This window comes from Balearica regulorum, chromosome 9, assembly GCF_011004875.1.
Source record: "Balearica regulorum gibbericeps isolate bBalReg1 chromosome 9, bBalReg1.pri, whole genome shotgun sequence".
NCBI classification, from domain to species: domain Eukaryota; kingdom Metazoa; phylum Chordata; class Aves; order Gruiformes; family Gruidae; genus Balearica; species Balearica regulorum.
This window is the reverse complement of record NC_046192.1, coordinates 27,113,308-27,139,624: the sequence shown is the minus strand read 5'-3', so window position 1 is coordinate 27,139,624 and position 26,317 is coordinate 27,113,308. Positions and strand designations below refer to the sequence as shown.

Sequence of the window (26,317 nt, the reverse complement as noted above, 5' to 3'; positions counted from 1 at the left end):
GGCCCTCAGTTTCCAGAAAACATGCGTTTACCACAACGAAAGTTTGCTAGAAGGGGACAGGGGCTGCGGGACTCGGTACGGAGATGGCCGGGCTGCTTCTCTGCTTCAGCACTGCGCTGGCAGACGGACGGTTCCCGGCGGGACCCGGGCACCGGGGGAGGTTTTTACACGGCAGAGCGGAGGCCCCCGCTGGAGCCGTGAGCCGTGCCCGGAACCGTGTGTGCCATTGCCGGAGCGCTTCTTCCTTCAGTGGGGTGCTGGCTGGAGGGGACGCACCAGGGGTAGCTGTGACTTTCCGGCTATCGCAGCGCGGTCTAAGCTGTACCCGTGCTCTGCAGCTCCTCCCCGCGTACCGTGAGGGGTTTTCTTTCCCTTTCCCCAGCTAGTTCTTTGCCCCGGAGCCCAGCTCTCTGGCTGTTTGAGGTCCGGCCTTTAGCAGGCAGACCCCGCGCCCCCCCCACCCCGTCAGAAAGCGGCGTGTCCCCGTTCCGGGCCGGGGCACACGGGGAGGGCGGTGCGGTCCGGCCCGGTCCCCAGCCCCGCATGCGCGGTGCCCCGGAAGCGGCGGCGGGCTGGCCTGCGCGGCGGCAGGACGGAGCCATGCTGCGGGTATTGCGGGACCTGCGGGCCGGCCTGGAGCGGAGCCGCCTGCGGCAGCAGCAGGTACCGCCCGCGGCCGTTTCCTGAGGGGAGGCGGCGGGCCGGGCCGGGCCAGCGCGGGCGGCCTGCGGGAGGAGGCCCGGGGATGCGGCCCCTCAGGGCCCGGTGAAGCCTGCGAGTGCCGAGCCCGCCCGGGGGACGAGGCCGGACACAAGGTGTCGGTGTCCCCCGTTACCGAGGTCGTGAGCGGGGCGGGAAAGCCGGGCGGGAGGCGGTGGAGCTGGGGAGAAGGGGGTGGTGGCAGGGGGAGGACAAGGCTGGTCTGAAAGCACCGCGTCGGCTGCCGGAGAAAGGTGCAGCGAGGCCGTCAAATGAACGGGAGGTGAAGCAGGGTAGACTGGGCTTTGAAAGGCGGGACTGGCAAAGCCGGACTTAGCGGGGAGGGGTTGCCTGGTTTCTTCGAGTACAGGGCAGAGCCTTGAGGTGACCCTGTGGGCGCTTGGAAAGGGCGTTTTGCTTGAAATGATCGATTTGCCATAGAAAAATCGTTTGGAAATGTATTTGTCGGCACAGTGAGTTGCGTTTGACCTGCTCCTAATTAAATGGGCGATCTTTTGCCTTTCAGCTTTTCCTGAACTCCTGCAGGCACTGTTCTTCGGGAGTCCTTCCCAATGAGAGGATCCGCAACATTGGGATCTCGGCCCACATCGACTCGGGGAAGACGACGTTAACGGAGCGAATCCTCTTCTACACGGGCAGGATAGCACAAATGCACGAGGTGGGTTTTCAGGGGACTGCAGCGCAGAGCTGCTCGTCGCGGGCTGCGCGTGCCGGGTGCCGTGGTGCCGTTGCTGTGACCTGTTCATCCGCATGGTGTAGCGCGTGGGGTGAGGGCTCAGTGAGGCTCTTCTGGCCAAGCAGGAGAAGGAGTCCTCAAGATCTGCTGGTTTCCCCAATATCCCTTTAAAAAAATAAGTGGAGGGCAAGGGGATAGAAAGTAATCCCTCCTTTACTGCAGTGTTCTCCCTTTTTCAGAACACTTCAAATGTTGTTTCGAGACTTACTTCTCCCTTGCCATCCCCATGTACAATGGAACATATGTGTTTCTTCTGATGTAGCCAAAGATGACTGTGAGAAACAGAGACCATAGAGATGTAATTTTTAGCTTCAGGGATGTTAGCTCGTTAAATTCACAGTGGAGCATAATTTGCCACAGATTTCTGATAACCTTTTTCAGGAACAATCCTCAGGAGAGCAGAACACCTTGAAGTTGCAGGTGCAGCTGCAAAAAAAATCAGACTTGTTTATAGTTCAAGAATTCTAAGCGATTCTGCCATGTCTGCTTTTCTTCACTGCGTGAAAGATGATGTTCAGTGTATAAAGCATCACTCCTGCACACACAGAATTCTTTGTAAACTCCCTTAGACTAAATTTTTCCTTTTTTTTTCCTTTTCTTTTTTTCTTGTTTCCTAAGGTGAAAGGTAAGGATGGAGTTGGAGCTGTCATGGATTCAATGGAGCTAGAGCGACAGCGTGGAATCACAATTCAGTCAGCAGCAACGTACACCATGTGGAAAGACACCAACATCAACATCATAGACACGCCAGGTAGCGACAGTTCCGATGCATTAGGATTGCTGTTCCCTCAGTGTATACAAAGAGCATGGTGCCATCTTTGTGTTCGTTAGTCACTCCGGTTGAGCTGATAGGACTCTTTCTGTATAGCTGGAGACAGAGTCTGTTGGCTGTTGCTCTTCTCTGCAGCTACAGAAAGCAATTCCTCATTACCTTTTATCATCTATGAATAACAGGGGGGTTTTTGTTGTTGTTCAGGACATGTGGACTTCACAATTGAAGTGGAGAGATCTTTGAGAGTTCTTGATGGAGCTATTCTGGTTCTCTGTGCTGTTGGAGGAGTTCAGTGCCAGACAATAACTGTGAACAGGCAAATGAAACGTTACGGTGTCCCATTTTTAACATTCGTCAACAAACTGGACAGACTGGGCTCTAGTCCAACCAGAGCAGTACAACAATTGAGGTATTTATCACTTAAAATTATTTGTGGAATAATTCTGAACTAGTCACATAGCAGATTCATACTAAGAATATTGAAAAGCATTCTCTTGTGGCGTCTGTTGGTCGCAGTTTTGGAGATAATACCTGACGTGAGGTTAAATCTTAATCTGACCTATAACAAGTCTCCATTTTTTGAAGAAAAAACAAGTGTTAGTGTCAGCCCAGGCTTGCAGTGACTGAGAGTTGGCATTTCTGTATTTATTTTGGTGATGGAACTATATTTGGAGCCACTTAGAAAACAGCCTTTTCATTTTTCTGAGATCCTGGTAGCAACTGTGCTGTAGCTTACAGCGGGGAGATGACATAGGGTTGGACACTTTCTAGTTCGGATACCAGAAGTCCTACTTGTTCCCCACCTGCAGTCTTTCTGTGCCTAATTTCATCTGTGAGATACACACAGTAATTTGCATTAAAGGAAAAGCAACTCCCATAATCAGGTAATTAATCTGAAACCAGTTTGGACTGCCTCCTTTCCCAGGAAGGTTGCTCACTGTATCTGTTGGGCTACAGAGGGCTGGCAGTCACCTGGGTTAAAACGCAACTAGGTGTTTTTCATTGGCATTGGTAGGTTTTGGGCACTGTCCAGGGAACAAAAGATAGCAATTTTTGTGGGAATGGGATGTTGTTCAAACACCATCTGGAGCACGTATATAGAAATGATTTTTTTCTTGAACTAATTTATATTTGCTCACTTTTTCAGATCCAAGTTAAACCACAATGCAGCTTTTGTGCAGATTCCGATTGGGCTGGAGGGAAACTTTAAAGGAGTTATAGATCTTATTGAGGAAAGAGCTATATATTTTGACGGTGCACTTGGGTAAGTTTTGAAGCTTGTGTATTTCTTAGCTGGAGCTACTCTTTGTATGAATAATGCTACCTATACTTTCCCTTCAGAGGTGAAAAAGCGTGCCCTTTGGAAAGTTAGGGATGGGGCTTGTGCTAGGGCTGAGGTGTCACCCTTCAGCTCTCCAAGCACGAGCAAAATGATTCTGCAGGGTCAGGTTTAGCCGTGGGTAGTCGTGGTGTGAATTGTTTGCTAACTGCAGTAGCGTAAAGGGGTGGTAGCCACCCTTGCCTTCCTGAGAAAGAGGAGACTTGCTGCATAACGGGATCCGATGGTGTGTGTTTGGCACGAGCTTACCGGGATGAAGATAAGACGTGGGTGAGGTTGTTGAACAGGTTGTCCTGCATCCTTGCAAGCTCTTGTCGTGAGTGGGAAGAAACCCTCTGCTGCTAAACCAGCAAAGATAACGTGTTGATATTCTGATGTGATTTTTCTTTCAATATCCTTGTCAACAGGGAATTCTTCTCGGTCAGTCTTCTCGCAATGATTAGTGATTGAAATGTTGATTCATGTGGTATTCCTTTAGAGTGGTTATGTTATTTATCTATGTGTAGCCAGACTCTTCGGTATGATGAAATTCCAGCTGAGTTCAGAGCTGAGGCTGCAGAGAGACGTCGGGAGTTGATCGAATGTGTTGCGAACTCAGATGATCAACTTGGGGAGCTGTTTTTGGAAGAAAAGATTCCTACAGCTGCTGAGTTAAAGGTAACTTTATTGTGGTGATTCTTCCTGTGACACTGTTACCTTGCTCTTTTGTGCCCCGATAAAAAAATTCTTGAAGTCTGGAAGAAATTTTCTTTGCTTAAGTTCCCTGGTACGAGTGTCACCTCCCACAGGTGGACTCCTACATCGCTCCCTGTTGAAGGCCCATTCCAGATCTGTTTTATGGTTTGCGTTGGAAAGTCTGAGCTTGCGTGTTGCCCTTTACGGACCAGCAAATGGCTGAAAGATACGTCTAGTCATTGTTGTCATTCTGTTGCCTTGCCCGTGTTACAGCTTGATGGCTGTGACTTGCTTCATGTCCCACAGCAAGTCAGTTGTTGCACTTAAGTCATCTTTGTGCCTAGGAAACCCTGCCTTATTGTGTATTTGCACTGATTACATCCAAAGTGAAAAGAGCAGTACACTAGAAGGGAACTGGAATGACTTGGAGACTCCAGAGGAAAAGAATCCAGGTCAATATACAATTTTCAAAAAAAAAAAAAAAAAAGAGAATTGCATTTCTTGAAAGGGGAGGGAAAAATGATACATGATTTATTTGTGAAATACTTCAGATATCAAATGGCAAACATGCCAACATAAATGGACACTCACAGGAGTAATCAGATGGCTGTGGACTGAAAATTATTTGTTCTTGTGACAGTTTGATATCACTGTTTCTTCAAGCACATGTCCACGTATTAGAAGTTGGTAGGGAGGCCTAGGAAGATCAGCTGCAGCCGTACAGTCTTTGTGCAAGTCCTGCCGCTGTTCGCTCCAGGATGAGATCCACTCGTGCAGCTCCGTGGAGGCCGGACAGCAGGCTACCGTGTATTCCTCCTTTTAGCCAGTGCGATGTCAGGCTTGGCGAGCTACAGTCCCATAGCGGATTGGTACGTGGGATGGCAGTCCCTCCGTTAAGGATCGCAGTTGCCTAATGATGCCTCTTGAGTTACTGTGACATTGGCTTTAGTCGGGACAGGTGTGAAAGCTTGGCTCTCCTGGCGTGAGAGAGCCTGTGCCGCACGTGGACCTGCTTCTGCCCTGCCGTGCGCATCGAGGTACTCTGAGGACACGTACCCTTAGAGGAGAAGGGCTAAGCTGGCTTGCGCTTACCGCACAGCCCCATGGGGTGGGTGTGTAACTCAGGACAACAGCGTGTAGCCGTTACGCACAGCAGTCTGCCGGGCTTCGTGTCTTTGCAGATGGGAGCGTGAGGGAGCCACGCTGAGGGACTTACGGTTCGCAGGCCTGGTCTCAACATGGTTGGGTTTTGCCCGCAACGTACGCTCAGTGCAAGGACTTGTGTGATGTGTTTTGCTGTTTGCCACCACCTCTTGCTAGTGTCAGAAGTTAACTTGAGCAGTAATCTTCCACTGCCCGCTGTTAATAGCCACTAATTAGTCAAACATTGAAACTTCTACAGGAAACCAGTTGCTTAATGTGTTTAAATCAAAAAAGTCAGGTCTGAAAAGCCTGTTGTGGTTAGAACAGCTTGTCTTTGGGCAGCGGTGTTGCACAGGGGCTCCTGGGGCTGGAGCCTGCCTGACCTGGCGCTTGCTGCCTCCTCTTGCTTCTCTCTGCCTGCACCTGGGTCCTTCGGTTGGAGCCTGCTAGGCCAGCTGAGTTGGAGTCAGACCTGATCACTGAGATTGCTACTTTGAACGCAGCTTTGATATTTAAGTCCTAGTCTAAGTATTTGGCCCACTAGCAGTGCCTGGTGGCCTCTGTGCCGTTGTCCTTTCCCTGTTAGGGTTTGCAGTGCTTGCTTTCCTGGGAGTTGCCCACTCTTGGGATAAAGAGGACTGGCAGTTCTTCAAAGCTGATGCATGTTGCAAATCCCCTTAAGGTTTATTTATTTGAATCTTCCTGACCCCTAAATTTTGATTGCTCTTAACTTTGCTACAGACCTTGGGTATGGAGGTGTTTTGGGTTTTTTTAATTGTTTTGGCCATATGGGTTATTTACTGGTGGCTAACATCTCTAGGAAGAATATGCAGGAATCTGTATATCCCAACTGGGCTTGAGACAAAAGCACAAAGGGTTTTTTTGACAGTCCCAAGCAATTGTATCTCTTATTGATAACCAGACATTTAGTTATTTCAGTATAAATATTATTTTATTTAGCCTGAGCTGTTCCTGTCCAAATTAGCCCTTCTTGCTTTGATAAAGACAGAAATGTAATAGCGATTTTAGATCTGTCCTTCACCTGGCAGACGGAATGGTACTCCGATACCGGGGTATACCAATGTGAATACACTGTATTGCTGTAAGAGGTGAGAGATTTTTAGCAGGAAGCTATTTTTGATAGGTCCTGCTGGGTGGGAAATGTGTTACCAAGATAAATTTGTCTATTCAGCATGCCTGTGCTTCCCACTTCTGAAAGCCAATTAATTACAGCTCTAATGGCTATAGTATTGCAGATGCAGGTTAATTTGTACTAATATGTCCCTGAAGATGGATTTTCTTTCAGTGGCCAGCAGCCAAGTTTCCACTGAAAATATCTTTTTGTGGAAATGATGCTACATATTGCTCCTGAATGCCACAGTCGTGGCATATGATGTTTGCTGAAGATCAGCTGCTTAAACATCACCTCATTTGCTGCTTTCCATAACGCTACACTCAGGGAAATGATGTGTCCCAGGTACTCGGTGGGGTGCTCAGTGACAATCATCTTTATGTGAAAATATAATTACTTTTTTTTTCCCCAGGATAATTGTTAATGAGGATAAATTGCAGTCACATTGCTTCATTTGGAAACATGTGGCCAAATAAAAACACTGGGCGTCAGCACAGCCATATTTCCAGCGCTCTGGTGTATGAGAACAGATGTGGGCTAGATGAGCAGAATTGCTGATGTAGGAATTTTTTCCTTGTAGTATTTTTTGCCAAGTCATTACATCAGCAAATTTAAGGAACCGCCATTCTCTCTGTTAATTACGAAGATAGCTTAAACGTCTGTCTTTGGGTACTCTGAATAACTCGCAGATTAGATGATGTGGTTAACTATCTTGGCTATCAAGGAGAATTCATTTCTTTCAGCTTATCAAGGACGACAGGAGCTCTTTGGTGGAAGTGAGGACCTCAGTAAGCGTAGGGAGATGGCAGCCTCTAGTGGCAGGGAGAGGTGGGACCGAGGTGGCAAACTTGGCTTCAGTAATTGATTGGGGGGCGTGGAGGAGGCAAATAGCTTCTGTCCACCGTTATCGAAGACAGCTGTGATCACTGTTACGGAATCTGTTGGTGCTTAGTTACGCTTTGCGTGCGTTGTGATGCTTGGGTGAAAGGCACTGACTGAGCAGGAGATTACCGTGCGCTTTATCTTGCTCCGTTTGCTCGGACGTCCTGGAAAGGTTCCCAAGATAGTGCCACTTCAGCAGGTCTGCAGATGAATGTGAATAGGTTCTTCTGATGTGCTTTTAAAACATTCTTCATCAAAAAATGATGATTCGTTGCGCATGGCACTTACCCAAATATCCCTTCCCTGGCTAACTTCCTCTTTCAGAAGAGTTTTCCTTAGGATAAAGATACTGAATCCTCTCATCTTACTTTCACAAATTTAAATGTGTATTGTTTCCCACCATAACTAAATAGGGGGAATGAGACGTCTGAAACAGAAATGAAGAGTCCTGACTTTACCAGCAGAGAATCAAGAAACTTTTTCTGAGTATGCTGAGGTTATCATTGTATTTATCTTAGGCATTTTCATTTTTAAGTTGAATTTAAGATGAGGGGAAAAAAATACCCCTTGCATTTCTCTAGCATTCTAGTGAGCAAGTTTTATGGGAAGCTCCTGAGTAGGGGGTTGTACAGGAGACTCTGTGAGAGTGGCTTCTTTACTCCAGGAGTAGAGATAACCAGAAAAAAGAGAGAGAGAATCTAGACTGCTGCTTGGTTAGTACTGCATCAGTCTCCTGAAGTTGTTGCAGGAGGAGAGTAATGCACTGATACTTTTCAGCTTGCAATCAGAAGAGCAACACTAAAGAAGTCCTTTACGCCAGTACTGGTGGGAAGTGCTTTAAAGAACAAAGGAGTACAGCCGTTGCTGGATGCTGTCCTGGAATACCTCCCCAATCCTTCAGAGGTTGAGAACTATGCTATTCTTAACCAGGGGTAAGTATATTCATGAGCATACGGAGTGGTCTCGGAATCAGGTTTCAAAGCAGTGTAATATGTAGCAGGAAACTTTACTAACAAAATACATGATCATTTACCATTTGTATTCAATAATGCCATCATAATTTTGCACAACCTTCTAAGCTGAAGAAAGCTTATTTCTCATTTGAGGGTTACTGTTTATACTGCTATTTTTAACACATATTAAATGTTAACTTTGAAAAATTATTACCTGATGAGATAGTTCTTTAGAAACTAATGGCAACCCTTAAGCCCATGCATACAGTAAAGGAGAAAGCACATCTAAAAATATGTTAACTGCTGTTTTATTCATTTAGACGTGTTTGTTGAAGTAGATGTGCCTTCACAATTAGGAAGCATGACACCCAACCTTAAAGCCAGTAAATAGCCCTTAATGTTCCAGTCATGGCTTAGGGGTGACCGTCAGGTCGTCTGAATGTGCTCGAATTGTTCAGAGGATATAGCTAAAGAGAAATGATGCTAATAAATACAGTTTATGACTTCTTCTCCCAGCGGTTATCTGACTGAGTCCTCAGTGCTGCTGTGCTTCTCGCTGCCTCTAACTCCTGCCTGCTAGGATAGGCTAAAACTTCTCACGCTGCTCATGAGCATCATCGGAAGAGTTACTGCAATGTCTCTTCTTTCACTCTAAAACTGGACTTGCTCATGAGTTGGGTCTGAGTGTCTGATTAATTGCTTTCATAGCAAAATAGTTGGATGTTATGAAGGACTAGTGGTATTTGTCATAGTTTTGACCTCCTTTTGGGGATCTGCTGCAGTTTCTGAGACACTTTCTGAGTATATGGGAGCTATGTATGTGAGCATCTTTAAGTCTCTAGTACAGACCTGTGAACCTGAAGGCCCTGGGGACTTTCTAGGATTGGGCTCATGTTTGATTCATAACATAAACTCCCTTCCTGTTTTTAAGGGATTCTGAGGACAAAAGCAAGTTCCTATTGAACTCTGCTCGAGATGATTCCCAGCCATTTATAGGCCTTGCTTTTAAACTGGAGGTAAGCTGTTAACATTTTCCTTTCTAATGCAGCAAAACCGTTAGAGAAGCAGGGCATTCCCTGCAAGAGTTGTTGGTGTACACAAGTCCTGCTTGCACTGAGCTACCAGTGGCTCGGCATTGATGCCTGGCAAATGCCTTTTGTTTCTTGGGAAAGCAAACATTTAAAGCTTTGTGTTTTCAGTCTATCGATTTGTGCATGTGATGACTTTTTTACTTGGTCACTGTGTATATGGTAAAGCTAAACTAAAAGTTTCTAGAGAAGGGATGCTCAGAATATGACCTAGCTGACTTTATTCAGTTGCTTGCAAGTTTCCCATGCTACCAATATCTGAGCTCTGCTCCGCAAAAGTTGTGCTTGCATTGTGTTAACCCTGCAGGAGGAAAGACGATATCTGGATTCATTATTTGTGATTTGAGTGGAAAACAGTGAGTCCAAACAGATGGTACTACCAAAATTTACATGGAACAAATTTTAAAATCAGTTTGTTTAAATTAAATTAAACTTCTTTTTAAAAAATTGTTTCAACCATAAAATCCACAAAGGTATCAAACATTGCCAGATTTGGAGGGTTGTGGGTTATGTAGCTCAAATACTTTGTGGTTTTCTTCATTAAAACCTGAACATTTGGGGGTTTTCTGGGCTTATTTCAAGTCCTTTCAGAGAAAAATCCTGGTTTTGTTTGAAATTGAAAACAACAGAACACAAGAAAGGAAAAAGTACACGGTTTTAACCAAACAAGTTGTTTGCTACTTAGAGAGTAGCAGCTCAGATTTCATCTGGAAAGTGGCTGGCCAAATTGCTAGTTAATCTGTGCCTCTGTTGGGAAGGCTTAGGTGTGGTAAAATTGGTGAAGTAAAGAAAATCGCCAGGAGACGCCAAGTTCCATTCCAGCGCCAAGTGAAAGCTGAGACTACCTTACAAAAAGTTTTATGTACCTGTCTAGTGTGTAAATTCAAAACAGAAACGTTGTGTGAGTCAGTACAGATGATGCTTTGAATAGTAGTGGTCTTGACTCCCAGAATGACCATATCTGATTTTTAATGAATTTTGATTCCAGGCTGGCCGTTTTGGGCAGTTAACCTATATTCGAGTTTATCAGGGGATGCTGAAGAAATCGGATTACATCTATAACACTAGGACAGGGAAGAGAGTGCGTGTACAAAGACTTGTCCGTATGCATTCAGACAACATGGAGGTGAGTGTGAGAGGTACAATCCACATGGATTGCCTTCGGAGCCACTCTTACTAAACAGGCTTCTCGCTTTTCAGCTCTCTCTGAATGATGTGATATGTCAAAGTTCTGCTTTTGTTGTTAATTTATACTTCCCTGTAGTACTTAATGGAGCTCTACAAGAAACTGGAATGATCTCTAGTGTATTCTTTCCGCTGAAGTGGAAGACTCTTTGCCCAGGAACCATTATAAAATGGCTCTGAGGTGATATCTAAAGCAAGCCAGCTCTGGTATCATCCCCATAGTCCATAATTCTGGGAGAGGGAAAGCAGGATTAGCAAAATACACAAAAATGTTTTCTTCCGTGTGATTATTGAATACAGTTCTTAAACTAAAAATTGATTCTCAAACTGCTGCAAATACTACCCTTTCCTGTTTAAGATTCCTGAACTCTGTAGCTGGGTCAGGATTGCTTGAAACATAATCTGTTGCTTGCTTCACATCCTCAAACTAGAATAAGTTAGCATCCAGGCTGATGTCTCCTCCTTGTGCTCTGAATAAAGAGATAGAAGATTTACAGAGCATTCTATCAAAGCTGGAATTTTCAAAAGAGTTTAACTTCCAGATTTTAAATGCAGTTTTTAATGTATTGTCTTAAAACCACGTGTGGTTTGTAATATACCTTTCAGCGTTATCTAAATAGTAAACTTTTCTTTCTTAAGGATGTAAATGAAGTTTATGCAGGAGACATATGTGCACTGTTTGGAATTGATTGTGCTAGTGGGGATACGTTCACTGATAAAACTAGTACCGACATTTCCATGGTGAGTACACCTTTTCATCTGTGTGCCTCAAGCATTAGAATTCACTGGGATTTTTTTGTAAAAGTTTGTAATTATTTGTTCTGTTTAAGTATTTTTGATGTATATGCAACCACAAATATTTTTGGTGATTATTTGTTATACCTCAAAGAGCCCAAATATATAGAAGTATGGTATGTGCAAGAGAGATACACACCCGTTTACTACACTTGACATCAAATACATTACTTCAGTGTTAGCAAACTGTTAGAAGTGGATGCTGTTACCCAAAAGTATTAAGCTATGTATTTGTATATGTATTTAAATACATCAGCTTTATTTTTATTTATTCATTTATTTATTTTTTACAAAATCTGATAGGAAGCAGAGTCTTCTAACTATTGTGAAATCCAGATACCATCCTTCATCTAGGAAACGGTGTTGGCAATACAGCTTTGTGGTAATCCTCAGGAGAGTTACACAACTTTGTTACACTATGATATTAGGTACAAGCTAGATAAGCAAAACAGTCATCCGTGTTTGTAACCCAGAGTTCTTGTGACCGAACTTTTCTGGATAACTAATGTCACCAGGGTAGTGGAACTTGACTGTATGATCTCTTTATGGCCATTGCAGGAATCAATTCACATCCCTGATCCTGTCATTTCAGTAGCGATGAAGCCTTCCAACAAGGTAGGAACCTGTGAATTAACCTTTTTCTGACTGAGTTACTTTTCCTCTGTTGCTTTTGTAATTTTATGCGGGTTAGTAGTTAAATATGGAACCATAGACTAAAATGAGCAGTGTTTTAAAATGTTCTATCCGAAGTATTGAAGACGGTATCATTCAGGTAACTCGCCATGTGACTGTGTTAGGTGGTATCACTTAGCCATAAAGAAGATGCATGTCTTTGACCTGGGTAAACATGGACTTGAAGTAACTGGGTGGGATAAATACAGTTGTAAATGTATGACTGTGTTTCAGAAAATAATCTCAGGAGAGCAGAAGTGCTGAGCAGTTGATAGGAAAATTTGAGGCCTTCTTGTTGTGTGACTTCTGGATGTTGAGTTACTGTTTTCTTCTGTGTGTAATTGTTTTTCAGAATGACTTTGATAAATTTTCAAAAGGCCTGAACCGCTTTACAAGGGAAGATCCCACTTTTAGAGTCCATTTTGATGATGAGAGCAAAGAGACCATTGTTTCTGGAATGGGGGAACTGCACTTGGAAATCTATTCCCAGGTAATTTGGAAAGCAGATTCTACAGATTCTGCTTTTGACTGCTTTCCCAACCAAGAATTCTCCTTTCTGGCTGAGACCAAAATCTATCTGCAGATGGGCTGATGCCAGCCTTTACACCTGGCATAAAACTACCCAATTACGCCTGGTAAAAAATTACCCAATTTTGTAATTGGGTGCCTAAGCACACGCCAGGTTTACCAGATGTTTGGAGGTATACAACTCCACTTGCTTTGGTGTAAATCAGGGTTATTGTGTGACAACTGTCTTGAGATCTTTCAAGCAGAAGGCACCATGGCATTAATATGAACAAGGCTAGCTGCTTAGGGAAGAGCTTAACTTCTGAGTGAACTTCTGAAGATTCTTTCTCTCCAGTGGTTCTATATTGAAGGCTTGCAGTCTATTTAAATGAAACTTCTGCCTGGAATATTTTTACTTTTTGGTTCAAATCCATAACAAATTAAGCACTACACTTCTGCTTTAGCAGCTTTTCCTTATAATGAATTTCACTGTTAGCCATTTCCTACAGGAGAGAGAAATACTCAGTTTCTGTGTTTTCAAATGTATCGTTCTATAATAAGAGATGATGCAGGCAGGAGGGAATAGTTACTTACAGTGATTTATTTTCTTTCAAGTTGATGTCTGTATTTTAATCTAACACATTAGAGGTATCTGAAATGTTGACAGAATGAAGAAAAGATGTCTTTGTCTTGAAAAACTTAAACTTGACTAAAATAATTAATGCTGTTCCCTTTTCCTGTAGCCAAAGCTATAGGCCCTCAACAAGGTTGACTACAGAATGACAGTGAATAATTTGTAACATTTAAACAAAACAACAAAAAACCCCCCACCAAGACCCCCCAAATCAATTCCAAACCAAAAAACTGGTTAACCCTGATTAAGTTTCTCATTTCAGAAAGATCTGTAAATAAAATAATTTCCAGTGTATTGTTCCAATGGAACAACTCTCTATGTCGTTCTGTTTTTTTTTTTCCTGCAGCGAATGGAAAGGGAATATGGTTGCCCTTGCACCATGGGAAAGCCAAAAGTTGCCTTTAGGGAGAACATCTCCGCACCTGTGCCGTAAGTATTCGTTCTGGCAACAGAGGTTTTTTTAAATTCATTTTGATGCAGAATTTGATTAGGTAGCACATAAAGTGCCGTTTGGATTATCAGATCAAAGCACAATGTACAGGAAAAGTTTAAGTGAGGAAGGACTCTTTTCTTCGTACCTTGATTGCATATCCACCCTCATCAACCTAGCTGCCCTCCCTTCCAACGCTTATTGTAGCATTTGAGCTTCTTCCATTGCAGTATCAGGTGGTCCCTCATTCCGATGCGTGTTCTGGCTGACGGCTGTCCTGTGTTACTTGAACACCGTGCTGTGGGTGCCAGAGAACTGTCATTTGCCAGGGAATGATCTCCTGTGGGTAGAAAATAAAAGTGTAGAAAGTGAGAAGGTATTTTCTTTGAACAATACCGAAGGGGAATTGACTGCTGTAGTACAACAGGGCTGATGTAAGGAGGTCGATCAAGGACCAGTAGCAGTGCAGGGTAAGCACTATAACACGCAGTTATAGCGCAAGCTTTTTTCAGCCTGTGTTGTACTCCATGCTGCTGCAGCTACACTTTCTTTCATCTGGGCAAGTTTTGCAGCTCAAGCGTGTCTGTGTTGGATTACCCCTCTTACGGTTAGTGCTACCTGCCCTTCACCAAACAGGGTGCAATGAAGAACCTATGCTTTTGTCCTGCAACTAGTTAGCTACTACTTTTCATTCATTTTTCTTCATAGAAAACTTAGAAACTAAAATGATTATAGATGCCTCAACTGAGAGTGCAGTGGGATAGGAAGCGGTGGAGCTAGAAGTGGGAGTGAGATCTCTGATTGTTATCAGTGGGTGATTTATTACAGGAGGTTGCACAATCAAGAGCTGCTGGTTTAATCGAGAGCTTCTGGTTTAATACTCTCGAAATTTTCTGTGTTTTTTCTTACAAAAACACTTGCTCAGATCGCAAAGTTAGGATGGAGAATAACACAGAATGTAAATACTGTTCTGGGAACCAAAGTTTCGCCTGCTTTCTTCTGAGAGCTCCTGGGGCAGATGATGCCTCTGTGTATGGGTCCACCACTGCTCTCCTCTAGTGTTGAAAAACTCTGCAGCTCCAGCTGGAATGCAGTTAAGCAGTCCAGGATGCTGGCAGCTGCTGCTTCCCTTTATCCCTGGCCAGTTTGGCAATAGTATCTCCCATGAGCAGAGCGCCTTGAATGACCGGTGTGTTGAACCTCTGCCATTCCCAAGGCGGCCCAGCAATAGCTGAAAATTACTGTCTGCTGACACAAGCTGGAGGCCTGTTGCCTCCTGCCTGCATAGGGGCAGAAGCCGATGATGCCGAGACAGACCATGATCATTGCCCCAACCTCACCCTGTTTGCTAACTGACCTGCAGGCATCAAACCTGTGACTGCCCCGCCATCTGCGTGTCTGAGTTGGACGTTACGCAGTTGGCAGTCTTAAAAAAGGGCTTTTTAGAAATAAGGCTTTACCTGGGACACCATTTCGTGAAGTAGAATCGTGTAGTCAAATTCAAGATATTCATCACTTCTTTTCTGGAAAGACAAGATGAAAAGGGCTGAATTTGGGGCTTCCCCCCACCTTAAAAGCAGTGAGTCAGTTCTCTTTGGTTAGCATAAAAGTTCTCTAATATATTTCAGATGAAACTGGCAGCTCGTGTTAACAAATAAAGCAGATGGAGCTTAGTCACTGTAACAAAACAAAAGATATTGTCCTGTATTTCTGTGAACTCCCAAATTGCATTTGAGAGACTGAATGTGAAACTCAAAACTGTGCTAATTCCTCCCTTAAAGAAGCTAGATATCTGTCAACTTCAGGAACTTGTTTGGGAAGGGAACACCTCGTTCTACAAGGTGTCAGTTTAACCCAAATAATCCTAAATAAAATTGTCAATAGGATAAGACTTGGAACACACTCCAGAGGCCTTACAGTGGATAACAAGTTATCAGTGATTGAGTGAGCGATGTAATACCCATTGGCCTTTGGAACGTACTCCTAACATACCTATTCTTCGGGGAAAAGAAAAGGAACAAAATTACTAAAGAGAGATGACAGCTGTTTTAGTTTAATAGTCTTCTGTCTGCCAGATCCTTAAATTCATCTGGTTTGTTAAAGAGGGTTTTAAAATCTTTATGTGCACAGCCCTGCAGCATCTGTGAATTGCGTTCAGATAGCCATCAGAGGGAGCAAAGCCTTAACAAATCCTGCTCCCAGAACAAGTTTCTGCCTTTCCTTCCTCCCCAGAACTTCATGGGAATTCACCGGCTGTTCTGAGTGGCCAAACATTTGGGCTCTGAAATGGATCTCGGAGGACTCCTGATAACACTGGGTTTTCTAAATACGGAGTCCTGCTTCTTTATCCTAGCTTACATACTCAATTGCCTTGAATTTACAGTTGACTGTCCGTTTAGGAATTATTCTTAACTCACAGTATATTTTCCCCAAATAGAACAAAGAAGAACTGGGAGAATCTATCGAATTCTCTTAATTTAAAAACAAAACTAAAACCTTTGCTCTGATAATAACTCTTCTGAAAGCAAGCTGCTTTATCAGTCAAGCGTGTTCCAGGCAAGAAGTCTGCAAGGCCTGTTGATAATGGCAGCTAATGACCCAATTAATTTGAATAGCTGTAGTGAGGTTTGCCAGTCATATTTATTTCTTAGCTTGGGGCAGATCCAGATCTGCTCAGGATAGACACATTACTTGTAAGTGCTCAGAAAGAAGTGAAAATAGAAAATATTTTGTCCTGAAGTATTCTGTTCCTTTTCTGCCTTGTGAGGCGTCTTCCTGAATTCAGTTTTCTTATCATAAACTTAATGGCTGCTCATCATGCTAATCTAAGAGCATTGCTCCAATTGACTGAATTTTTCAGACCAGGTAGAAAGCTATCCCTGAAGTGTCACTGTTAACTGGATCATTTAAAAAAAAATTTTAGAGAGTGCTTCTGCAATATGAATGTCTCAACTAAAAATTAATTTGAGGTTTTCTGTCCTCCTTCCCCCTTGCAAAAAAATAATTGTAAAAGTTTGGGAAGAACAAAGTAAAAAAGCTAATATTGAGAGTGGAATTAAATCGGTATTTTCTGTCTTGATTAGCATTTTGAGGTGAACTAGCAAATGGATGGAGACTGCAAACAAAAGCAAAAGCAAGGCAGATTGCGTTTGATTGAATTTGAGGTGCAGCCCATTGCTATTTGTCTAGACATGGCTATCGCCAAGATGTCGAGCGGTATTACTGTGACTGATTGCCAGATCACGGTGTAGATGAAGAGACAAAGGCCAGTATTCCAGCGCACGCTATGCAAGAATACTGTCACCTGAGCTTACACTCCAGAGGAAAGGCAGGAAAGTAATATAAAACTGTAATCAATGTGATGACCTCCGAGTGGAAGAGTCAATTTTCTTAACTAAATAAGCGTATAATACTGCTGGTGCCAAGATGACACAGCTTCTATAAGCAAAATTTATGAAGAGGAGTGACCTAAACACTCAAGCATTTATGGTTTGCTGGAAGAAAGGGCTAGGTGGAACAAAAAGCAAACACTGGCTTAAAAACAAACTGGACCGAGAAGTTCAGACACAGTCGAGGTTTTTTGCTTAAGAGCTTAGCTTCAGCTGTATTCCAGTACATGCACAGCTGCTTGGCTCCTAAATACTGGGCTTGTTGCAGGGCATTGATGGTAACTCACCACTTGCTTCACATGTTTAATTTGGGCAAGTTGGAACTTGGTGTTTTCAGTAGAGTTCTGCCATATCACGTAGCCAGAGGCCACCCACGCTAGCAGGTGGACAGGCTCCATTTCTGGGGACACGTTGCCGTGGCTGTCTGGCAAACAAAACGAGTAATATACATTAAGCAAGATTCACAGAGTTGCAGCCATTAACTGAACCTTATCACCTAACAGTAGGGTTTGGTGCTAAAGCCACTCGCTTGCGTTCCTTGCTGTGCCAGAGACCTTCCATATAATCTTGGAGTAGCAGCTATATATCACCACGGGGTCTGCTTTCTTCCCACTTCTTGTTCTTAATGTATATTCTATAAGGCCTTCAAGGTAGGGGTTGCTCTCAAGTAAGAGCAGACCCTAGTAGTACAGTCATGGTGCCTGCTGTACTGTACAGGCAACAGCTGCAAACAGTGAGCAGGACGCTGGTAAGGGGAGCGCTAACGGCAGCAGGTGGTTTTCAGGAACAGTCACCTGCAAATCACGTGTCGGTTCGGGATGTCATGGATAGATGTGGTAGTGCTGTGATTAACACGCCACCCTGAATAAGAGAAAGGGAAGCTGGGGCTGTGGCCTGATCCCCCTCGGTCCTGGCTTGCATGGAGGGGGCTCCCATAGGGACCGTGGCCCACCGCCAGCGGAGCTCAGCTTTGCTTCTGGCCGTGGAGGACACCGTCTCAAAAACTTCCTTCTCACCCAAACCCCTTCTTTGTACCTGGTATGTTTTCTGCCACAAGCTCTTTTTCCAGGCTCTTAATTCGATTGTAGAATATGTTATCTGCTTCCTCTGCATTCTTAAGTTCTCCTTCAATTGTGAATTGCACATCTGGAGGAATGTTGTTGCCCAGATGATAAAGAACTTCAGCAGTGCAGTTAACAGTACTGTCCTGTTACCAAGTTAATTACATGTATTAATATTTGATTAAATACATGTTTAATATTGGTAATTTGCACTTCTAAATTTTTTTTTTCTAAATGTAGTTGTCGTTTTCTCTGAGTCTGGCCTATAGAGATTTGTGATTATTTAAGACAAGGTTAAATTCGCAGTATTTGTGTGGCTATACTATAAGGGCAGTTCTCTTTCTGCAGTGCTAGAAAGGGCAATGTTTGTGGTGCAGAATGTCACTTGTGCTATTCAGTTGGAGTAATGGATTTAAATAACTTCAGTTTGAAATTGAATGACACTGAAACATCCTTGTCATCCCTCAAGTGTTTCCTTGTGGTAGGTACCACGTGTTTGGGGCTTCTATGGGGTAAGAAATGGGGGGTCCCTTTAGGTAAAACTGAGGTGGGATTTTATTTTCCCTGCCTGATTTGCAGTATAGCAAAATCTGAAACGCAAAACCAATTATTATTAACTGGTGTGTTCACTGGCCTCAGCTAGATCAGCAGCATAAAGCGATGGCTTTTTATTACGCATCAGTAGTGCCAACTTCTGCCTGCAGAAGGTATTAATTAAATAAATCTGAACTCACTTTGTCAAGGAGGTCTTCCAACACCAATTCTAGGTGGTACTTTTGCCCGACACCATCGATATCCTAAATAGGGAAGACATTAAGAACATTTTGTAAAATGTTGAATTACTCTGCCTTGTGGAAAATATTCTAGTTATTGTGAAACATGCTGCAGCAGTGCTATTCTCTGTAGGGCCCATACAGAGCTCTTTTTTATTGCTATTCTAATATTCTTTAATTTATGTCTTCCTGCTCATTTAATACGCACCTGGTGTAGCATCTGATGAGTACCTCCTCATCCACTCCTAGTCTTGTATTACTACTTAATTGCCTGTTTGGGCAATTCGTGTGATTCTGTCCAGCAATGCCCTGCTTGGTTAAATACCGAGGGAGGAGTCTTCACTGGGCTCCTGACAGTAAGTCCATGTTGCACTTCATTATGAATTGTATCACGTCGTAGATTTTTTTGGCCATCTAAAATAAGGCCTTAAGCAAGCGGGTTGGTTTTGCTAGAACCCCTGTTCTAGCAGGTTTACCAGCAAATCCAGGTCACCAGTGAGCTTGGTGTGTCCTGGTAGTCCGGTGGCAAAGAGTGCGTTTGCCCGGGAGGTGCCCTGAGGGAACACCGCAGGCAGCGGGGCAGGGACACTGCAACAGGTTGCCCAGAGAAGCTGTGGCTGCCCCTGGCTCCCTGGCAGCGTTCAAGGCCAGGTTGGATGGGGCTTTGGGCAACCTGGGCTAGTGGAGGGTGTCCCTGCCCATGGCAGGGGGGTTGGAACTAGATGAGCTTTAAGGTCCCTTCCAACCCAAACCGTTCTGTGATTCTATTCTATGATTCCATGACCGCAGCCCTGCTCCTGAGGAGAACCCCAGGGCTCCCGTCGCACCCAGGGCTCGTCCCTCCACCCCTGCGTGCCGCCGGCACACCTCGCCGCGGAGAGCGGTGGACGGGCCGAGGGAGCCGGTTTCCCAGCCGTGAGGCTGCGGGTAGCTCGGATCAGACCGAAGGGCCGTTTGGCGGGACGTGCGGCTGCTCCTGCAGGCAGCCTCGCCCTTGCCCTCGCCCGCTTGTTTGTCCCTCCGAGGCGATAAGCGAAGCCGCTGCCCGCCCCTCAGGAAGCAGATAACCAGCCGGCAGCCCCGGTCGTGCTCCTGCCCGGCGGCCGCTGCCTGCCCGGCCCTGCCCGGCCCTCACCTGCCTGCTGGCCCGGCGGACGGCCCGCAGCGCCAGGCCGCGCCCGGGGCTTCCCCGCCGGTAGCAGAGGCAGGCGGCGGCCAGCGCTGCCGCCCGGGTGGCGAGGTAGTGGCCCGGCGGCAGCTCCATGGCGGCGGAGACGCGCTTCCTCCTCCTCCTCCTCCTCCTCCTCCTCCTCGTCCTCCCGCAGGAAGCGGCGAGCGGGGCGGAGCGGAGCGGGGCGGCCCCGCCGGTTCCCGCCCCCGCGGCGGCCCGGGAGGAGCAGGAGCGGGGCCGGGGGTTGTCCCACCGCAGAGGCTCCGTGCACCCCTCGGCCGGCTGGGACGGGGAGAGATGCTTCACAGAGACCCCAGATCCCTCCAGTTTCACTTACAAAGTATTTCACAGTTCTTATTGGCACGTTTTCCCCCGATTATCCCTTTGCTCAGTGTCTGCATTTACCATCAAAGTCCTCTGGGCGTGGGAACTGTAGGTATGTGCAGAAACAACAAAAAAGTCTTGTTATTCAGTCAACAAAAAGCATAAGCCTAAAGGTAAGCAAGCTTTATTGGTATTGCTTGCTGCACACAGAAGCAGCTTTTTTTAGCTGTTGTTTTCTTGAGAGATTTAACTCCTCACCATCCCTCGGCTTCCGGGTTGCAGGATGAAGAACCGTGGTGCGCCCGCTTTGGGCATTAAATATCCTCAGCTGTTGTTTCAGGTGCTGTCGTGGGCTTTAGCCATTTTGTAACCAGACGGACTAAAGCAAAATGCAGAATGGGGAGTTTTAGAAAACTGTGGTTAGAGCGTGGTTTGCGTGCTGAGTTAACGTGGTACTCTGGGGATCTCTGTGTTCTTAGGTTCGAATACACGCACAAGAAACAGACGGGCGGAGCAGGCCAGTATGGCAAAGTCATAGGAGTTCTTGAGCCCCTGGACCCCCAGGACTACACAAAACTGGAGTTTGAAGACAGAACCATCGGCACAAATATTCCAAAACAATTTGTGCCCGCTGTTGAAAAGGTATAAAGCCGTTTCTGTGTGTGTATAATATAAGAAATACTGATTCTTGTTGTTTTCCTGCTATACCGTCCGCATTTATTGTGACTTGCTCCCCCAGCAAGGAGGCTTTTCCCATTACTTCAGTGGAAGCGGAATCAAATCTGTGTGGCTTTGCTTAATATCTTACATCCCTGGGTTTTTCACTTAGTTTAGAAGCTGCTGTTTGTTTTCTCTGGTGGTGTGTGCTTGCTCTATTTCTGTAGCAGTGCAAAAGGTAGGCTTTCCTTTCTTGCAGTCACCCAGGGCTCCCTCTGTTCAGTCTGGTTTTAATGGCCCTCTTCTGCTTTTGGCTGTGGCCACGCGATTCTCATCTCTAACCCCGAAATATCTGACTGTTTTTGTGACTTCTCTGAGGCCGGTTATGTAGGAAACTGTAATTAAGCCAGATTTCCTGCATGAATTACCAAATATTGTTTATTTTTTGTCTCTTCTGTGGGCTTCCTTTGTGTCTGTTTCTCTGTAACTGTATAATTTATCACATACTACTTTAGTGCCTAGCACAATCTTTGAATTCCTATAATAACGGATCAACCTAGAATAACTCCTTTGTTATTCCATGATGCAACACTTAGAAGATTTTTGCCAAATCCTGGAAGAAGCATGCATTCTTACAAGAACCTTGTTCTGCAGTCCAGCGGTTAGCGTAGTTCTTTCCACATGGAGCATTCTTTCAGTTTTTGATCACACAGTTCCTTAACAAAGCAAAATCCCAAGCACGTTTCTTTTTCTTCTTCTTTGCTTGTTACTTGATTTCTATTTTTAAAAAACTATCAGCATCAATCCGAGGTGCCGAAGAATGATAGTATGAAGTTCTCAAACGCTTGGGAATGGAAACTTTTCCCCATTTTCTTCCATTATCTTACCAAGCAGGAAGGTCCATTGAGTAGATACAGGATTGCTGTTAAAAACTGTGAAAGGTTTTTTTGTGTGTTATTGTTGTTCTGTTTTTTAAGTTTAATGTCTTTTATGGGCCGTTGTTAACGCTACTTTCTTTTTAAGCTTCATTTTGGTCTAAAACCTGCTAACTTTGAGATGTTATTTGACAGGGATTCCGAGAAGCATGTGAAAAAGGTCTAGTGTCAGGGCACAGGATATCTGGAGTCCGGTTCGTCCTGGATGATGGCGCACATCACATGGTGGACTCGAATGAAATCTCTTTCATCAGAGCAGGAGAAGGAGCCCTGAAGCAAGGTATAAAGCTGGTCGTTTGAGCGTGTAGTCCTGGTGGCTTCTTTATTGTTGGAGCTAAATTCAACCACCTCTTTTCTATAGGTTTGTTTGTTGCCTGGTGTACCCATATGTACATTGAAAGTTTGGCCGGTGGTGTAGAGGAGAATATATACGCAAGAGTTTATAGCAGTTTTGAGGGAGGCACATTAATGACTTTAATTGTGTGAAGGAAATCTTGTTTTCCTAGAATAAAGAAACACCAACAGCCTCATTCTTACCTGGGTATGGATAGAACCTTTACCAAACTGTGTGCCTCCCAGTGTTACAGTCTCGGGAATAAAAGGCAGGAGAGCTGGAATTCCATATAGTCAATTATTGTTTTCCTGCACTGATGTAAGCAACACTCGGCGTTAACTGTGAGACACTTGCTGGCTGTGCACAGGGGTATCGTGATTTATACCAGGCTTGTTCTTTGATGTTTAGTTACTCAGTTCAGTTGTTTTCCCCAGCTATGGAAAACGCCACTGTGCGTATACTCGAGCCCGTTATGGCAGTGGAGGTGATGGCACCCACTGAGTTCCAAGGAGCGGTGATAGCTGGAATTAATCGCCGTCACGGAGTGATCACAGGACAAGACGGCGTAGAAGGTTACTTTACTCTCTATGCTGAGGTTTGTGGTGTTTGCTCGTTCCTGACCTTTTCTTTTTCTGCCTTGCCTTTCGACTCCATTACTTCTTGACTAATATGCATAACTAGCCAGGTTTTTCAGTGGATAAACAAGCATAATGTGAATTTTCCACTCGTGGCAGTGTATTGTGCAGTATTAGTGAACCTATTGTAAATCTGTCTTGCTCCAGTGAAGCTGACTTGCTAACCTAAAATCAAACGATGGCAGAGGAACGGGCAGAACTGGGGTTTCTCGCCATGGGCTGGCGGTGCTGCCAGAGCGAAACAAACCTGCAGCGATGCAGGTGCAGAGCTCAGGGGGAAGGTCTGTCAGTCGGCTGTCTTCCCTCAGCTCTTACCACCATTAACTGCAATTATCGGAGATAAATGAGAACAATTTGTTTTCAGTGTCCCTTCTTTGATGGCCTGTCTAAAAACGTTACGTGTTCTCACGTTAGCTCATGCAGAAGGGTACGTCTAACAGCGGTGGTAGGGTAAATCATCTCAGCAAAGCCTTAGCTAGCGACAAACCACACGCTGCGTCACTTCTACTTCATAAGTTGTGTCTAGAGCTGCAGTCTCGAGACAGTTCAGACGTTATGATCTCTTGCCTGCTGATGCAGATTACTGAATCGGGGGTGCTCTGGTATCTGGCGCATTCAAACTTGAGATTTTTGGGGTTGTGAACATAAATCAGTTGAAATACAAGGTACTTTACAAAAATAGATAATTAGATCAGTACTGTTTGCAAAGACCACCAAATTTCACTGACTTTTTGTATCGTAATTGAGATAAATTGGATAACAACCCAAAGTTGGTGGAAAAATACCTTGTTTTTACAAGAATAGTGTGCTTGGATTTTAGGTGCCACTGAACGATATGTTTGGATACGCCACCGAGCTCAGGTCTTGCACAGAGGTAAGCACTCTTGGTACTTTTTGCTAGAACGTGTTTATTTCTGTACATCAAGTGTGACAATTTGCAGCAGTAAAAGTGACAAAAATCAAAGCAAATACAGAATAGGAAAATAACTTTAGAGTTTTTACTGTTACTTCAACTGCTTTTTAATTAACATCACTATCATTAGCTGTGTCATTTCTGGCCAATAAATTCTTTCATACTTTGAGGAGGGAAGAGATTCAGAGTCATAAGTAATGCAAAGGGATGGGTACAAGGAAAGGTATTAAATTCACGGGCCGGAAAAGTGGAGGCGTACTCCTTAAATTACAAATGTCTGCAAGTAGAAGAGACTTTTGACAGCAGCACTCACATTATTAAGATGTCCTTTTTTAATTATGTATATGCCTGTAGTTATACGCTCATTGAAAGCATTCGAATCGGGCGAGTTTGTTACATAAAATTTGCCGTCCCATGTCTCATGACGTGCGAGCGCCGATATTCTGTCCGCGCTCAAATGGGCTGTTATTAATTCCCGTGCTCAGGTTCAGTTTTTAAGCAGAATTGTCACTGGTGAGATGGGACCACGGGCGATCCTGTAGCAATGAGACAGCGTTCAGATACTGTTTGTGTGTCTTTGCATCTCATACCCGCGTGCCTCAGTGTTGGTAGACTTAATCGTAAAGGATAATTGCATGTTATTTCACAGATGAGGGTGTGGCCTACTGCTAAATAAGATGACACATTCAGCATCCTCACTCTGACTGTTTTTTTGCCAACTACAGGGAAAGGGTGAATATACAATGGAATACTGTAAATATCATCCATGTTTGCCCAGCACTCAAGAAGAAATAATTAACAAATACCTCGAAGCAACAGGACGACTTCCTGCAAAGAAGGGCAAAGCCAAGAGCTGACTTTAGTCTTCTTGAGCACATCGAACGGTTTTTCAGTCTTTAAAAGCTCATTGCCCAAGCGAGAGATGCAGTCAAGGCCGGCTGGATAAGCGCGGGCTGCACTGGGACTTGGGCTTGTAATTCATCATCATGTCCTTCCTCTGTGGTACCCTCAGAAGCCACCAGGAAATTAAAATGGAATTGTTCACATGTAAATGCTACTTGTTAACAAAATATAGAAATGTTAAAACACTGATGATAAGTTGTCTTGAAATTTGTATTAAAATAATTTAATTTTTTTTTACTTGATACCTCATTATTTTGTAATTAGAGCAGTTACTGTTTCTCTGGTTTTGAGAGTTTAACAGTTCTAGTTTAGGAGACTATAAACTGTTGACCGCTGGGCAGGCACAGGGGTGTGTTGTCATCCAGTACGGAGCGGTTTTCACTCTTTTATGGGCTGGTCTCTTGGCTCTTTGTTAGAAAAGCAAAGAGAAGATCCCTTTTCCCAGAATCTTACAGTCAAGAGGGGTGTTGCTGGTGATGCGTGGCTTGGGAATCAGTTGAATAGATCTTGCTCCCTTATAGAAGAGAGAGAAAACAAGAATGTTACAGTTAGGTGAGAAAGAGAAGATATTATTGTCAATATTTTTGTTTTAATTACTGCCAGAAGATCCATGCTGAATTTGCTTCGTGTGCTCTCGCTTCCTGACCTACTCAGCTTAACAACATTTTTGCAGACTTCCAGTAAACAGGGAATGAGGTTCCAGTTCAAAACCAGCAATGTTTCTGGCACGGGATCGTGGCTGATGTTTACCAGACGCAGACAGGACTGCGATGGCCGGGCTGCTTCTCCTCAGCCTCCACAGAGAAAATTATGTATTTGAACCTTGAAAAAAGTAACGGTGTCGGAGATGTGTCAGGGGCGCTTAGTGCTGAACACAGGCGTAATGTGGTATGTGGGGATGATGTTGCTTTGTGCCAAATCCTTCTTGATTCCCTTATGTTCAGCGCTTTGTTTTTGTGAAAATACAAAATAACTGGAACTCATTTCAGGACAAGCCCTGCAGGTTCTCTGACATTCGGAGATTTTCTTAAGCAAATACAGCACATTTACCAAAATCCAAAGGCGTCTTATAAAAGCAGTATGAATGCATGAAAGAAATGGGGCAGCTGTTACTTTATTTATATTCACGGCTTTTATATTATGCTTATAAGAGGCCGGCCATGCTGTGAATTCCTGGTGGATAGGTCCTGCCAGACGCGTGCTGGTTCTCCGCAAATGCAGCGCAGCCACTGAAAGCACGGCCTCGGGTAGCTCGGCATGGGGACGGCCGGGTGCGACGGGGTCTGCCGAGCTGCAGCGCGAGGGAGAGGATCTGCGGGTGGCCGTGCGGGAAGGACAGCAGCGCTGGCCAGAGCCTGATTTGGGGGTGCCCTGGGTTCCGTTTCTTTGTGCGTCGTGGTGGGTTTTTTCCCTTTAATCAAATTTGAGATGGCACTCGTAGGTTATCTGACTTGGTTGAATTCTTCCTAGGGCAAAGGTGGAAGAGAGCTGTTCCTCTTGTCTGTGCAGCTTACAAATAGGCTCTGCGTGGGTGTTTTAGAATTCCCCATGAACCCATC

At 44.6% G+C, this 26,317-nt stretch overlaps 2 protein-coding genes across 2 annotated transcripts; one reads left to right on the top strand and one right to left on the bottom strand.

Moving 5' to 3' along the window:
- The first annotated feature begins 552 nt into the window (after nt 1-552).
- On the top strand, nt 553-24,995 carry GFM1 (G elongation factor mitochondrial 1). The gene is made up of 18 exons (XM_075761666.1): nt 553-663; nt 1,226-1,378; nt 2,075-2,207; nt 2,433-2,637; nt 3,376-3,492; nt 4,074-4,224; nt 8,177-8,331; nt 9,284-9,368; nt 10,429-10,566; nt 11,265-11,366; nt 11,979-12,035; nt 12,445-12,582; nt 13,580-13,662; nt 20,861-21,023; nt 22,109-22,253; nt 22,742-22,902; nt 23,763-23,816; nt 24,581-24,995. The coding sequence occupies exons 1-18, from the start codon at nt 601-603 to the stop codon at nt 24,710-24,712; spliced, it is 2,235 nt and encodes a 744-aa protein (XP_075617781.1). The 5' UTR covers nt 553-600; the 3' UTR covers nt 24,713-24,995.
- LXN (latexin) lies at nt 13,183-20,210 on the bottom strand. The gene is made up of 6 exons (XM_075761668.1): nt 20,022-20,210; nt 18,848-18,910; nt 18,088-18,259; nt 17,340-17,476; nt 15,124-15,186; nt 13,183-14,003 (listed from the first exon to the last, which is right to left on the bottom strand). Exons 1-6 carry the CDS (start codon nt 20,148-20,150, stop codon nt 13,908-13,910), a joined length of 660 nt encoding a protein of 219 aa, XP_075617783.1. The 5' UTR covers nt 20,151-20,210; the 3' UTR covers nt 13,183-13,907.
- Nucleotides 24,996-26,317: the final 1,322 nt, after the last annotated feature.

Bases quoted from the DNA above. Each gene is read 5' to 3' on its own strand.
- LXN (XM_075761668.1), bottom strand. From the start codon at position 20,150: ATGGAGCTGCCGCCGGGCCACTACCTCGCCACCCGGGCGGCAGCGCTG. The intron at 18,911-20,021 runs GTGAGGGCCGGG...TTCCCTATTTAG, and splicing joins TCCGCCGGGCCAGCAGGCAG to GATATCGATGGTGTCGGGCA. The intron at 14,004-15,123 runs GTAAAGCCTTAT...TTCTACCCACAG, and splicing joins TTCACGAAATGGTGTCCCAG to GAGATCATTCCCTGGCAAAT.
- GFM1 (XM_075761666.1), top strand. From the start codon at position 601: ATGCTGCGGGTATTGCGGGACCTGCGGGCCGGCCTGGAGCGGAGCCGC. The intron at 21,024-22,108 runs GTATAAAGCCGT...GTTATTTGACAG, and splicing joins TTGTGCCCGCTGTTGAAAAG to GGATTCCGAGAAGCATGTGA. The intron at 22,254-22,741 runs GTATAAAGCTGG...TGTTTTCCCCAG, and splicing joins AGAAGGAGCCCTGAAGCAAG to CTATGGAAAACGCCACTGTG.